The sequence below is a fragment of the Vulpes vulpes genome, chromosome 5 (genome assembly GCF_048418805.1).
Source record: "Vulpes vulpes isolate BD-2025 chromosome 5, VulVul3, whole genome shotgun sequence".
Lineage (NCBI taxonomy): Eukaryota > Metazoa > Chordata > Mammalia > Carnivora > Canidae > Vulpes > Vulpes vulpes.
Genome location: NC_132784.1, coordinates 82,883,947 through 82,898,519, shown reverse-complemented (window position 1 = coordinate 82,898,519; position 14,573 = coordinate 82,883,947). Strand labels below are relative to the sequence as shown.

Genomic DNA, 14,573 nt, shown 5'->3' with positions numbered 1-14,573 from the left:
TATCTCTAGGTAAGTGTTGGTCTAAGTGGAAAAGTTTATTTTTATATAGGGTGAGTCACCAAGTTTGCTCTGGAAAGTGGTCAGGTGTTCTACTGATAATGTTCAGGGGAGGCAGCGCAGGTGAATCTTTCTCTTTACGGTCTACCTGTTCCTGCGGGGAGCCCTCTGCGCTCTGACTCCAGGCACAGGCCAGAGGAAGCCACCCACCTGGAGAACGCACATGCCGAAAGTGTTGCCCAGGATCTTGTGGGTTTCATTGTAGTAGCAGTAGCGAATGTTTGTGGCCGCCACGAACAGTTCGAAGGGGTCATCCTGCTTTATGTTCAACGTCCCATTCTTTATTTTTTTCTGTAGCTGTCGCATTCTTTTCTTCCGGTGACTGCAATCACCCCCACACACACACCCCAGGAGAGCCAGTTAACAAGAGAAGCTAAAAGGGTGGGAGCAGGGGACAGGTTCAATGATCAGCCACCCAGACCTTCAGAGCTCCAAGGGAACTTGGCAACCGGAGGGCTAACCCGTCCCTTTAAAGGTGAAGGAAAGAGTAGAGAAGTTAAGAGGATGGGCTTCAGAGGGAGCCAGGGCTAAGTGCATGTGGGAACCCTGCCATGCTGTCCTGGCACCTTCCACAAATACTTAACTTCCAAAGAAGAGTAACAGAAGGACCTAAACTTCACATCTGGCTCAACCAGAGTCTGAAACCAACCTTGATGGCCTCATTACCTTAGTCTCAAACCGATGCTTCCACTACATGGAAGCTCCCCAGAAGACCTGGGAAAGGCAGGGTGACCACTGGTAGTTTACTCATCTTTCGTTAATGAACTCATCTACTTCCTTCCCCAGACTGTGGGATCAAGTCCTGAAGAGCAGCTCTGACTATAACAATACTGACAGAGGATATAAGGGTTGGAATGGGATCTGGAGAGCTCTCAGGAATCCCAAACTTCTGTCTTAAAAACCCTGACTATCCAACTGTCATTTAATTTTCTCTACAGGAAGAGAGAAAAGCTCCAGAATTGAGGATGATAACTGATCAAAATGTTACCATAGTTCTCTAACTGAATAGCTGGAACAAAGGCCCTCCCTCTGGGCCTGTATTTCTTCACCTGTGAAAAAGGCAGTTGGGCAGGGTGACTGTCACTGTCACTTCTGGTTTGTGCCTTAGCCCATGACTTATAAGCATCAGCTTGAACCTGGTGCTCAGTCACCTCAAGACAGGGCTGGGAGGGATCCCTGGGTGGCTCAGCGGTTTAGCGCCTGCTTTCGGCTCAGGGCGTGAACCTGGAGTCCTGGGATCGAGTCCCACATCGGGCTTCCAGCATGGAGCCTGCTTCTCCCTCTGCCTGTGTCTCTGCCTCTGTGTCTCTCATGAGTAAATAAATAACATCTTAAAAAAAAATTTTTTAAAGGCCTGGGAGAGCTACAAGAGGCACAGAAGAGATTTTTACAAGTGAAGTCAGATAGGTTAAGAAGCTAAGGCAGATGTGCCCAGAACACTGTGAACTGCCCAATTCTGCACCCATCTGATATTTACCAGCTGTACAGCCATGACACTCAAAAGCCCCAGAAACTTAACAATTCTGCTAACAGGCAACACGCCTTATTCTTAGTCTGTACTAAAAATACTTACCTGCCCAATTATGAAAGAGTATTTACAACAAAATACCTATTATGATTTACAACTACACACAGTGACAGACAGCTAAATGCTAACAATGCCCCACGTACTGAGATGATGAGTGCTTTTATTTTCACCTTTGTGATTTGTCTGTATTTCTCATATTTCTTCCAAGAAAGCTTTTATATAGATTTTTTTTTAAAGGCAAACGATTTACTCAAAACCTAGTTTCTTTTAGGCAGAATCAAGTCTCTGTTAAGACCAAAGAATGGTAACTAATCAAATTTAGCCTTTGGAACTAAGTACAATTAAAACAATCTTAAAGCCTGTCAAACAATGCATTCAGCTTAACAAATTATTATCTGAGCACCTAGTACAAACATGCCACATCATCTAAAAATATGAAGATATAAAGATAAGCAGGAGAAGCCTCCTAACTAAATGAACTTACCAGTAAAACAAGACCATTTTGCAAATGAGCATATTCCCAGGGAGGGAGAACAGAGGGTAACCAACAGGCACCAATGAGGGTGGAGGCGCCTCAAGGTGTGACTACAGGGTTCAGGAGGAAAGTCTAGGAAAGGAGACAGGCCCTCAAAACTGGGGAACATTTCAGAAGATGATGCCAGAGAGGTGGAAGTGGCATCCCAAGCAGAGGAGGCAGCAGGTGCAAAGGCAGGGAGTGTCCACGGTACAGAGCAGCCAGGGCTAGAGATTCCATTTCAGAGTCAACATCAGAGACAAACACACTTGGGAATAAAGGAGAGAGGAGAGGCCCAAGGACAGAAACACACACACTAGCTGGGCTGAAGGTAGAGGAGATAAGATCAAGAAAAAGAACGGCTGGAGAAAGCAGTCTGAGAAAGCATCATAGAGGCCAAAATGGAGTGCACTTCTGAAGTGACCTCACACTGGGTTATCTGCCGAGGAACAGGACTCAGCACCCCAAACTCCTCCAGACACAAAATTATGGGGCAGAACTACCAGGTTTCCACTAGATGGACTCATTCCATCTCCTCAGGCCCAGGGGTGGGCATCTTTGCACAGGAATTTGGGGAGAAATACTGATTTCCAACACTGTTGGACCCCAACTGCTATTTCTGCCATGGGAACAAAAGAACACAGAAAGCTGAGCTGTAGCAGCAAAGAACAGAGCAGACAAGCAGAGCTGAGACCGAGCAACAACCGGGAGCATTAGCGCTCTGGGTCTACATGCTCCAAGGCAGAGCTGCAATCTCAGCCCCGTAGGTATCTCCTAGACTTCAATACACTCCCTTTGTGCCTAAGCCCGGTTGTATCGGAGGTCTGCTATTTACAACTAGGAGTCTTGACTACCGCAGCTTCAGAAAAATCAGAGAAGGGCCAACTGTCCGACACAACACTAAACAGGTGGAGAAAGAGCTCTGAAAAGAAGGAGAAAGAGGGAAAAAAGCTGTTGCGTGAAGTATCAGGCTGCCATGACTTTGAAGAGTACAATTTGGTCACAATGATGGAAGCAGAAGCCAGTGAGCAAAGACAGTGTGGCTAGAAGTGCACGAGGCTTCTGTTTCAAGGTGTGTGGCAATAAAAGTGAGAGAAAATGCGAGCCTGACAGATATAAAACGCGGTATGCAGTTAATCTTTCTTTCTTTCTTTTTTTTTTTTTTTTTGAGACTGGAGAGCTGTGTATATTCACAGGAAAAAAAGGAGCAAGTTTCAAAGCGGTATGGAAGTGGCTGGCAGATGAAAGAGGATTCAGGTACTGAAAGAAGTGAGAAGAGATCCAGAGTAGATGAAGGGGTTCTCCGTGGACATGGGAGGAAGCACATCCTCCTCAGAAACAAAAGGCAAAAAAGAGACTGAAAATGCAGAGGAAATCTACGATGGAAAAAGGCAATTGAAGGCACTTGTATTAGCCAGGCATGATCAGCTTAGGAAAGTAAAAAGAAAATCACAGGCAGAAAGCAAGGAATTGAGCTGGGGACTCTATATAGAGCATGGAATGGATTTGAAACTTATTGGCAGGAATGAAGAAAGGACATCAGCTCTACCATTTTCTCTATTTGGAAGTGTCCTCAGAGGTAGCACTTCCCCGATGACCCCTGAAAAACCATGTCAGGGAATCCCTGCCTGGCACTTAATTAAGGAGCAGGAATTTTAAGTGGTATGGGACACTCAGAGGGCCAAACTTACCTGCTAAACCCCAGCTCTTTCTTATAACACCACAGCACTGAAGGCCGAGCCTTCACGGTTGCTTTGGACAACATGTGATGGAGTATGACCACCTGCCAAAGGAAGAAATCTCAGAATCTCAGGGCCAAAAGAGACCTTAGAGACTGCCAGGCCCAAGACCTCATTCGACAGATCTAGAAAGAAAACTGAGGGCCCAGAAAGGGAAGCGCCCCAGGTCACCAGGCAAGTAGTGCACAGGCAGGAGCTAGAAGCCCGGTCACACAAACGTAACCTCATGCTCAGTCCACCCCTAGATCCCCACAAGGCATTTTACTCAAAGGAAACCAGTCAAAGGGATTTAATGCTATGATGTGCTGAAACGGCAGAAGGCCAGTAACAAGCTGTCTCCTCGGGATAAGACACAAACTCAGTCAAGAAGTATACCAGGTCTTACCTGATCCTTTCCTCGGTCCCCGACTACAACAAACAAAGACCTTTGCCGTTCAGCCACTCCATTCTCAATGAGAATCCGAATTCGGTTATCTACCTTCTTCCGCTGCATGGTGAAAGATTATCACTGAAACAGAGAGAAAGGAAACACAACTAGACATGAACACCAGAATCTGGGTGAGGAACATTAGCTGGCAGCCGCCTGTGGGGCCTGGTGGGACTGTGAGGTACATCTGTAAGTATCATTTTACTTAATCCTCCAACTGCTAAGGAACATGTCAGTCTCATTTTTAAAAATCAGGAAACTCGGGCAGCCGGGGTGGCCCAGCGGTTTAGCGTCGTCTTCAGCCCAGGGCCTGATCCCAGAGACCCAGGATCGAGTCCCACGTTGGGCTCCCTGCATGGAGCCTGCTTCTCCCTCTGCCTGTGTCTCTGCCTCGCTCTCTCTCTCTGTGTCACTCTCATGAATAAATAAATAAAATCTTAAAAAAAATAAAATAAAATCAGGAAACTGAAGCTTGGGAGGTAAAGAATAGGTTTCCTCAGCAGGAAAAGTCAGAAGAGGAGCTGTAATTCACACTTCTGTCCAGGAGTTGTTTTTTTTTAAACTTGAAACAACGTTCCAAAAAATAGAATGATTAAAATATATGATGGCATATTTCTAGAATAATAAGGCAGCTCTCAAAACAACTCTTTCAAAACCATTTTTAGAAGTTATCTAAGGATAATGGATGTATGGATGTAGGTACTTATAAGATAAACACTACAGGACAAAGCACAGCATCTTTTTTTTTCTTTTTTTTTTTTTTTTAATGCATGTTCCTAACATACAGGGGGAAGAAACCTGGAAGAAAACACCAAAATGTAATTATTTCTGGATGCTGAGAGTGCAGGTGGTTCTTCTTTTGTTCTATTGATTATTTGGAGTTCTGGGTTTGTTTCAATTCATATGCACAACTAATAACGTCAGGGAAAGGAGATCAATGAATGCTACTGTAACAAAGTGTTCCAATGGTCTCCTCCAGGAAGGGAAAACCATACTGAAGCCTGTACAGATAAACCTTAAAACTTACTGTGATTGCATATGATACAATATTGCATCGTTACCATAATAAACACACACCAAAGAAACATCAGAATTACATCAATTCTATTGCTACAACCTAGAAAGTCCAGGGCCTGCTGCATTCTAAACATAAAGTTCATCAATTGAACCTTACCTGTGCCTTAACTGTCCTAACCAACAATCCAAATATGGATCTTTAGCAAGTCTGGCTTAGTATCAAACATTGTTATAATCACTGGCTTCCTTCTCATAAGGAAAGGAGCAAGTATAAAGAGTTCAAGTATCTTGGGTGGCCCGGGTGGCTCAGGGGTTTAGCGCCGCCTTCAGCTCAGGGTGTGACCCTGGAGACCCGGGATGGAGTCCCACGTCGGGCTCCCTGCACGGAGCCTGCTTCTCCCTCTGCCTGTGTCTCTGCCTCTCTCTGTGTTGCTCATGAATGAATGAATGAATGAATGAATGAATGAATGAATGAAATCTTAAAAAAAAAAAAAAAGAATTCAAGTATGCCGAGGAATAAAAGCGACAGGACTCACGCCACGTCCGCGGGACCCCGGAGGCTCAGTGAGCTCCCCGCAGCCCCCCAGCCCGCCGCAGTCGGGAGCCGCCGCAGGTGACCACGCTCGCGGAAGGGCTGCTTTGGCTCCGGGGGCTGTGGGGGCCCCGGGAGCGAGACCAGATGAAGCCTGGACTTCACGGGGCTTTCACTGTCCTTGGAGAAAACACTCAAGCGGAACAGGTGAGGGGCGACGTGCAGACAGACACGGTCAGATGGGAAAGGCGCCGGCGTGGCCTGAGGGTCTGGTGCAGGCCCGGGAGGAGCCCGCGCGCGAGCGTCACGGGGGGCTTCAAGGGTGCAGGGGCCTGCGGGGAGGGAGCCGCCTCTCCTTCAGCGGCGCGGTCCACGCACCTGACACACAAGGCGCAGCCCAGCGGGGGGGGAGAGCGAGCTCCAAGGGCTCACGGCGTGGCACGGGCGGGAGGCGGAGCGCCCAGCGCCGCCCCCACGGCCTGCGGCCCCCGCCGCGGAGAGCCGAGCGGCCGCCCCCGCCCCCGCCCCCCAGCGAGCCCGAGGCCGCTCGGGGAGCACGCCGGGGAGGCGCAGCCCGTCCCCCAGGGGCGCCCCGCGGGGAGGCAGTCGGCGCGCGCTCCCGCCCGCCGCCGCGGCCCACGGAGGGCACGGGCCGACCTCGACCCCCCTCCCGAGCCAGCCCGCGCTGGGTACCTGCGCCCGCGCCCGGCGGATCCCGGCCGGCAGCCAAGCGGAGGCACGTGGGCCGCCCGGACGACTCGCGTGGCCCGGAGGGAGCGGCGGGCTGCCCGCCGCGGACGCCTGACCGCGCGCTGAGGGGACCTCGCTCCGCGACGCTCGCCGGGCTCAGGCGCTGGGAAGCGGCGTGTGCGCACGCGCACTGGCGGGGCCCTCGCTCGCCCCGGTCTCCGTGTGATGACGTCGGAGGCCCGGAGGCGGGGCCGCGGCCCGAGCGGCCAGCGCCGCTTGGACTCCGCCTCTGCGGGCGGCAGTCGCGGGGCGGGCGGGTTTGCTTCTCCTCGGCCGCAGCCGTCAGCCCGCGGGGGTCCGCGCCCCAGCTCCGGCCACTGTGCCGGGGCGAGCCCGGGCTCCCAGACGGGCCCGGGGCCGGGTGTTAGCCCAGGGACACGAGACCGACTCCAGGGATCCGTGCGTAACGTTACCGACTCTTTTATTTAAAGTTTCCCACTTTAATGTGACAAAACGAGGAAGCTGGACTAGCAGGCCCAGTTCACTCGTCCCCCTCGACCCTCCGGACCGCAGGAACGGCCCCGGAGGCCTGCGGGGGGCAGGGCGGCCTCTGCCTGGGGCCTCAGGGACGCTCCCTCCGGGCCGCCTCTGGGAATCCAGCCCTCGGGTCTGCCGGGTCTGCCGGCGCTAAGTTACTTCGCCTCCTTTCGTCCTCCATCCGCCGCCCCTACCAGCTCCAGGCGAATTCGCCCAAGCACGAGAACCACCCGGAGATGCATACGTTTGTCTTTGGGCCAAATCGTTTAACTGCAAGTAAACAAACCCCAACCGCTTGCTTCACAGTTCTTGGATACCTCAAATTCAAAAGGTCTCAAGCCGAACTCGTTTCTCTCAGTGAAACTCCTTCCCCAAATCAAGACACTTCCGATTCTAATGCAATCACCACCGCCGCCCATCTAGTCCGATATCCATCATTTTCTAATTCACTCAACAAAAATGTCTATTGTGGGACACAAGGGATCGGGTGATCAAAATGTTCCCGTCATTCATGAAGTTTGCAGGATTCTGCCAAGTTTTAAGTGCTATTAAGAAAACAAGTATGCACTAAGTAAACAGTGACTAAGGATATGTTTTAGCGGTGGACGTGGAAGGCCTGTGAGGTGATGACACTGGAACAAACACTTGAATTTAGAAAGAATGAGCATTAAGGATATTTGAGTGAAAAGCCTTCCCACGCTGAAAATGTAACATAGATTTCTAGATGGGAAGAATCCTGGCAGGGTGGCAGCGCAGCCAATGTACCCAGACTGCAATGAGCAAGAACCAAATGGTAGGAAACTAGGCCTTAGGTAATGAATTCACATGAAACAAACTTTAGAATTCTAAGTCCGATGGGAAAACCGGTGGAGTTTGGGGAACCAGGAAGTAAAATCTGACTTGTCCTCAGAAAAGGCTCATTAGTGGCTGCTGTGCAAAAATCTCTGCAGAAGGACAAGAGGAGCAGCAGCCAGCCGTTCCAAGCTACTGCAGTGGGTAACTGTAAGCTAGTCATAGCGGTGGTTACAAGTGCTAGATGACTCAGGATATATCTTCAAGGTAGAACCATGCACTTTAAAGCCTAGACACAAGAGTATGAAAGAGGGGGGAAAAATAGCCCAGGTATTTGCCCTGAGCAAAAGGATGAATGCAGGTTAACTAAAGAGATTAATTTGAAACACTAAAAAATTCAAATCAAGATTAATACTGGAGTTCTGGAGATTTGGGGACCTAGGAATATTTAGGACTCAAATAATGATTGTATTCAAAGTCTTTGGATTAGATGACATCACTAGGGAAGACTGAAGCTAGACATCAAAGTCTCACAACTTAAGCCCAGCAAAGGATACAGATTACTAAATGGCTAGTGAGACAGGAAACATGTAGAATCCATTCACTATTGCCCTCCACTTTATGCTGTCATCATTTCTCACATGGGCTACTCCAATGGACATCTCTCGCCCCATACACTTTGTTCTCAACACTGCATTGTGTATTCTTTAAATGGCAACTTTATTAAGTGACCATCCTTTACCCCACCCCTGACCCCGTACACAGTTTAGAAACCCTTCATAGTTTCCAACTGTTGAGACAAAACTTAACATGGAACATAATTATAAAGCCAACTATAGTACCCTTTACCTGTTTCTTCAACCACTAACTACAAAAACCCATACTCTTCCCACCTAAGATAGCCAGCCTTCTCAGTCACTGGAGATTGGGCCTTTGGACATGCCCTTCTCACCACTTCCCTGCCTAATTATTCTTCCTTCAAGTCTTAGTTCAATCATCCCTTTCACGTCTTTCCTGATCATTTTGACTAGATCATAACCTATCTCACTCATGGCCTTTGTACCTGTCATCAACCATGTTGCTCCATCATGGCATTTGCTACATTTTTGTGTCACCATGTCATTATCTTTGCTCAGTAAAAGCAGGAACCAGTGATTTTGTCACCAGAGTGCTTACTGCTTCCCATGAGGCTTGGCAAAGGACACCCAAATTTGCCAAATGAAGCCTTAGTTCAGTGGCTTAATACAGTGTCTCCCTAATATAAACAGAGTAATTAAAGAAAACTAGTACTTACAATAAAAATACAATACAAAGACTTGCCTTTACTAGATCAGGTGGTATGTACTGCCTACACTCCATGAGCCAGTCTTTTGCATGAAACTGGATTGGGCTTCACAACAGCTGTTAAATTAAGGTATTAAGATCCTGACTGAAAAAAGCTGGTAGTCTAGTCTCCTTAGAAGACAAGACCACCAGAGATTTCTTCACTTTTTCCTTCTCTCCTCTCACAAGTAGAACTTCAGAGCTTTGCTCAATAGTATATACAACTAATGCAGACTTCACTCAAGGAAATAAAGGAATCAGATTTTAATATTTAATCTAATGTAATTCAAGACATTCACTATTCTTTTCCAGTATTTTTCTAGAACTCAGAATGAGATAAGGTATAGAGATAAGCCTTAACAATTTACATTCATTTTGCTGATGGTTTCCCTCCTTGCTGACTCTACAGAAGGGATAAGCTCAAAGGGAATACTTCTTTGAATATAATTTATAGTCAGTAAAACTTAAAGTGCTTAATAAGAACTCAAGTAGGATGAGAGTTCAGGAACTTAAAGATGAAATGAAGAAGGATTTGGACTCAGTGCTTACCTGTATCTCATTCCCCTAACCAGATATATTACTGAAAACATAATGAACAGTACAAAATTCCTAACATTGTTGACTATACTCCACTGCCTTCTACATTTTATGAACTGGTTGTCAACAGAGCACTTAAGTTATTGAGGCCTCTGAGAATATACATTCTCATGCCTCCTGTAAGTGGCAAAGTCTCCCACATAACAGCTGCATACATAGGAGACAAAAGAACTGCAGAAGCTAACTGATTAAAAATGTTTAAAGGATATCTGATTTAATATCAAGTTACAGTGATTGCAAAAACTCTTCCATATTCTTAGGGATATTAGGATCTAGAAATAAAACTGCTCTTGCGAAGGTCATCAATGACATTCTACCTTAAAGCTTTAAAATAGAAGTCTCATTATCCACGAGAGGATTCATACTGTGCGTTTAAAAAGTACTTTATATGTGGAGTCTTACTATACCGAGAAGCTACAGTGACACATATGACAGTCATTTCCTTGCAACTCTGCTAAAATAAGCATTTGACCAAACAAAAGGCCTTCTGCAGGTAAGACAAGTATTCACATATTATACAGGACACTTAGTACCAAGACTCAGATCTTAATGGGACTTTTTTTAAAAAGATCGCTGCCTCATAATGAGGCACTCCTTTAAAAAATATAGTCTGAATTGAGACATAAAAGCTTAACATTTAGACTGTGATGATAGAATGCAAAAAAAAAAAAAAATATAGTATTTCCAAAAGAACAAACGATTCTTTTAAAAACATACATAGAAATAATAAAACTACTAACACCTTTACACATTCACAACATCTACACTAATGCATAGAAGTTTGAAACCTAGAAAGCATTTCTCCCCATCCCATCTCTGAACTGATTCAGAGATCACTGTATAAAGAACTTATTTACTTCAATTTTAAATGTCATGAAATTGTTTTCTACACAGATAGCAAATTTAGTTTTATATATAGGATTGTAAGCATACACATCTAGGGATTACCCAATAAACCACGAATATTTTATCTATTCCCCATAAAATACAGCTAACATATGGTTGTGGTACATCCCAGGCAGATGTCATTTAAAGCGCACAACGGGAGGTGCTAGCAAGAGAAATACTCATTTGCAAAAGTAAACAGATAACCCTTCCAATATGATGTACCACAACCACACATGAGAAAAGTCAAGAACTTATTTTATTTTAAAATAAACATTGAAGATACCCCCCCCTTCCCCACCACCCTACAAAAACCTTTTGAATGTGGAATGTTCAACAGCCTATCCATTTTAGTAGGTTACAAAACCAGCAAAAACTCCAGTTGTCTAATAATGAATGTTTGAGAATAGTTTTGTGTCTTGTTTTTGTTTTTCTTTAGTAGCTGAGCACCTACTGGAAAAATTCCTTAGCTAAATGCTAATAAAACAAAATTCAATTTCTGCACAGAAAATACCATTAACTTAGTATTAGTATAGCCTTTGCTGAGTAGATGGGATTAATTCTCCATGAAGTCAAAGTGGAATATGACAAGCAGCATTAAGTTCATAGGCACACAGAACTAGTGCTCAAACTGCTAGCACAAATTCCAACAGCATATAAATTACTACACTGTCCTCTTCATCAAACTTGTGACTCTCCCTATGCATCTAAGTGAAGGGATCACCACTTTGAATATAAATGCCTCCGTGAGAATATTAGGGTTAGACAAAAGATAAATGCAAGTACTACAGAAACAGCTGCTGGAGACAACCATAAAATTTGAAACACTAACAATGCATGGGGTGAACCACATAAGCTGCTAGCTGTTGAACACCAGTGTTTCAAGATACAACTTTTATAAACATGTTTTATTTGTTTTGCTTATACCATCAGAACTGAAACTACTGTCTGTCATTTCCCTAAAATAGGGAAATCAATCTAAAACACATACTGGTGCTTTTCAAAAGATAGCAATTTAAAAGGGTGGTAGCAGCAGGCATTTGATATCTTTTTCTTTTAAAAACCTTCAGGCTGCAGGAAAAACATGTGACCAAGAGTGTTATGATTATCCATTAGATATTTTCATCAGTACCTGTTACCAATTTAGGTGACAATACAGCAAGATCTGAGGATTAGTGACAGACAATGTATATTATAAGGAATGATAGATAGTACCAATCCTTACAAAAGTCATTGTCAGAAGAAACTGTTAAGTGTTCAAAAAGGTATCTAAATACTTCACATTAAGTACAGAAGCGGCCATCCAGATTACATCCCATATTTGTTGCATATTTTTCAAAAAGTGCCAATCAAAGCCCAATTTTTGCATTTTGGCTTTGTCTTATTATAGTATCAGCTGTTAAAAAGCAATTTACATGTGTTGTTTAACCACAGTTGTTTGGCCAGAGGATGAATAGTGCTGTGTCAAAGCTGGTAGCCAGCCTTTTATATTAAGGGCCCATGCATAATTTGGTATGCATCTAAACGTTCAGTGCTCCAATTTAACCGGAAAAGCTGTGAAATGCAGTTGTTCTGCCAAACCACACTCCACTCCTTCTCAAAGGGAAATATTTTAGTTTTTGTCAATTACCATTTGAATAACTCTAGGGCTGATCTGTTGATTTTTATCCAATGTCAGAAGTTAATCTTGCTTTTTCCAAGCCACTTCAAATAACTATGGAGATATCACCCTGTAAAGTGTATTATGTTTTACTCCTAAGCAAGGGTGAGGAATCTGAGTATCATGTGCAAGGCTCAAGATGACGCTTAGGAAGAACATGCAGAATAAAAATAGTTTCCTTCCATATCCAGGTAATATAAAGCTGACAATTGTAGTCCTGTCTTTATGGGATGAAAACAGTCCCTTTACAATAAGTTTCCTGAAAGGGAGAACAAATAGATAATAACTCTTCTGGTAACATATTATGGTACACTGGCCAGTGTGTTTTTGGCGTTTAAACATAATCCTGTGAATCAGATTAATTCACTTGCTGAGTGTTCATTTGCGGCATCCCTCTGTTGGGTCTTGGGGGCCCTCCACGACCTAGAAGACAAAAATGGCATTTGGTTTTTCTTTCAAATATTATTTGCTTTGCCTTCAAGCAGATTTTCATCTGAAGTCAAGAAGCATGTGGGCAGCTTGTCACCACATTATTAGGTTTAAGAGGTCAATTCTTCAGTGTTCACCTGTCCTGGAAGTTGTCATGCGCAAATTTGCTCATGTTCTCTAGCTAAAAGAAGAGTAGAGCTAATGGAGTATTCCACCAGTACTCATTCATTCATTCATTCAACAAGTATTTATTGAGTGCCTACTATGTGTCAGGCACTGTCATCAGGCGTTGGAAATAGATACAGCAGTGAAGACAGACAAGGTACCTGCTCTCATGGAGCTTACATTCTAGTGTACACTCTAGCTTACATTTCAGTAGTAAGTAACATCATACTATCAAAATTAATAAAAGCACCAGAATGAAAAACAGACCTTGTTACCTAAACTGTTAAAAAGAAACTACATAACATTCAAAATTGTATGACTTGTAACAGATAAAATAACTTTTTACATGCTGTTAAAACAGATTTTTAGCTACCAGTCAACTCAACTTTCATAGAATATGCTACAAGGTGAGAAAGAACATAACCCACATTTACATGCAAATATCCTTTGATACTTGAAGTCAGTAATTCCCAAGTGATCCATTAATTTAAAAATAAAATGCACCTTTTTGCTGGCCAGTTTCTACTAGCATTGAAATCAAAGTACTTTGTATTCCTCCTTAATATACATTTTATACATGTTATGGCCAATAACTAGAGGAAACCTATTCAATTTAACTTCCCTTAAATCAGAGAACCATTTAGAACTTCAGATCATATGAAATGCTACTTCTAATTATTACACAGGTTGACTTCCTGGCCAAACAGGAAACAGTTTTCCTATGGTAAGAGAGAAAAAAACAGAAACTCGTTAAACCTGTAATTTTTAAATATAGTTCAGGAAGTTAGTTAGGATTTTGGATGTTTTATTTAAAAGTCAGAAACAATTTGAAATTTATATCGCTATTAATGATCCAAAGGCATTGAAATTTCAGTTAGTTCTATCACTTCTAAATGGTTCTCTAAATGTAACTATGGCTTATTTGGCCATTAAAGGATTTCTGACCCTAAAATATAATATGCATGTTCAAAAATGAAAGAGGAATAATAATAAATTTATATAAATGTTCAATCTCATTCCAAAAATGTCTTACAAAAATGTTTCAGTAAGTACTTCCTAAAAACATTTAGCAGGTTTTAGGACCTGAAAAATAATTTGCAGTTGGAAAAACACTTTTTCTGAGGAGGAGAAATGTTCTAGTTTTCAAGACAATTTATATAGTAACAGGGAAAGTCATTCAAAAAATTAAATTTGGGTTCAAGAGAAGTTTTAGAAACAGAGCATTTCATTTAATCCCTAGCAACAAGTCTGGTAATGATAAATGTATTCCTAACATGTAACCTACATGCAGACTATGGAACAGCTCTTCCAAGGCCAGAACAGAAGCTCCACTTAGGAGCTAGGATCACCACCACAAAATATTACCTCGTGGGGCTCCCCGTGGTCCACTCTGCCCAGAGCCTCGCTTGAAATTCTGCTGATATCCATCCTAAAAGACAAGCTAGTTAGTAGTGAAGAAAAGGTAATTTTTTTAATGCTTGCTTACTCATCTATCTATTCTGTCTTAACACAAAATTCTTCCTTATTCTTTTACACATTTCATAATATAGTAAAGCTAGAATTTAATCTGTAATTGTACTTCTGTATTCTCAAGAACATTCAATGAGATGTTCTCTACTCTTAAAAATCACTTTCTCCTACATAAATTTATTTTTATTCAAGTATAATTAACATACAGTAT

General features: G+C 43.6%; 2 protein-coding genes across 5 annotated transcripts in view; both read right to left on the bottom strand.

The window, feature by feature from the left end:
* Positions 1–6,737, bottom strand: part of NAT10 (N-acetyltransferase 10) — a 37,295-nt gene extending 30,558 nt beyond the window's left edge. The window contains exons 1-4 of one of the 4 annotated variants that reach the window (XM_072759096.1): positions 6,508–6,737; positions 4,224–4,346; positions 3,791–3,882; positions 208–379 (exon numbers count right to left, since the gene is read on the bottom strand). In XM_072759096.1, the coding sequence (XP_072615197.1) occupies positions 208–379; positions 3,791–3,882; positions 4,224–4,331 (372 nt within the window). In that variant the 5' untranslated portion in view covers positions 4,332–4,346; positions 6,508–6,737. Of the gene's footprint in view, positions 1–207; positions 380–3,790; positions 3,883–4,223; positions 4,347–5,439; positions 6,336–6,507 lie in introns of those variants that run through there. The other 3 variants (XM_072759097.1, XM_026012756.2, XM_026012755.2) reach the window with 3 other exon arrangements.
* A 3,204-nt stretch (positions 6,738–9,941) lies between these two features.
* CAPRIN1 (cell cycle associated protein 1) overlaps positions 9,942–14,573 on the bottom strand; it is a 38,350-nt gene continuing 33,718 nt past the window's right edge. Inside the window, exons 18-19 of the mRNA XM_072759098.1 lie at positions 14,258–14,321; positions 9,942–12,721 (exon numbers count right to left, since the gene is read on the bottom strand). Of these exons, the coding sequence (XP_072615199.1) occupies positions 12,657–12,721; positions 14,258–14,321 (129 nt within the window). The 3' untranslated portion in view covers positions 9,942–12,656. The remainder of the gene's footprint in view (positions 12,722–14,257; positions 14,322–14,573) is intronic.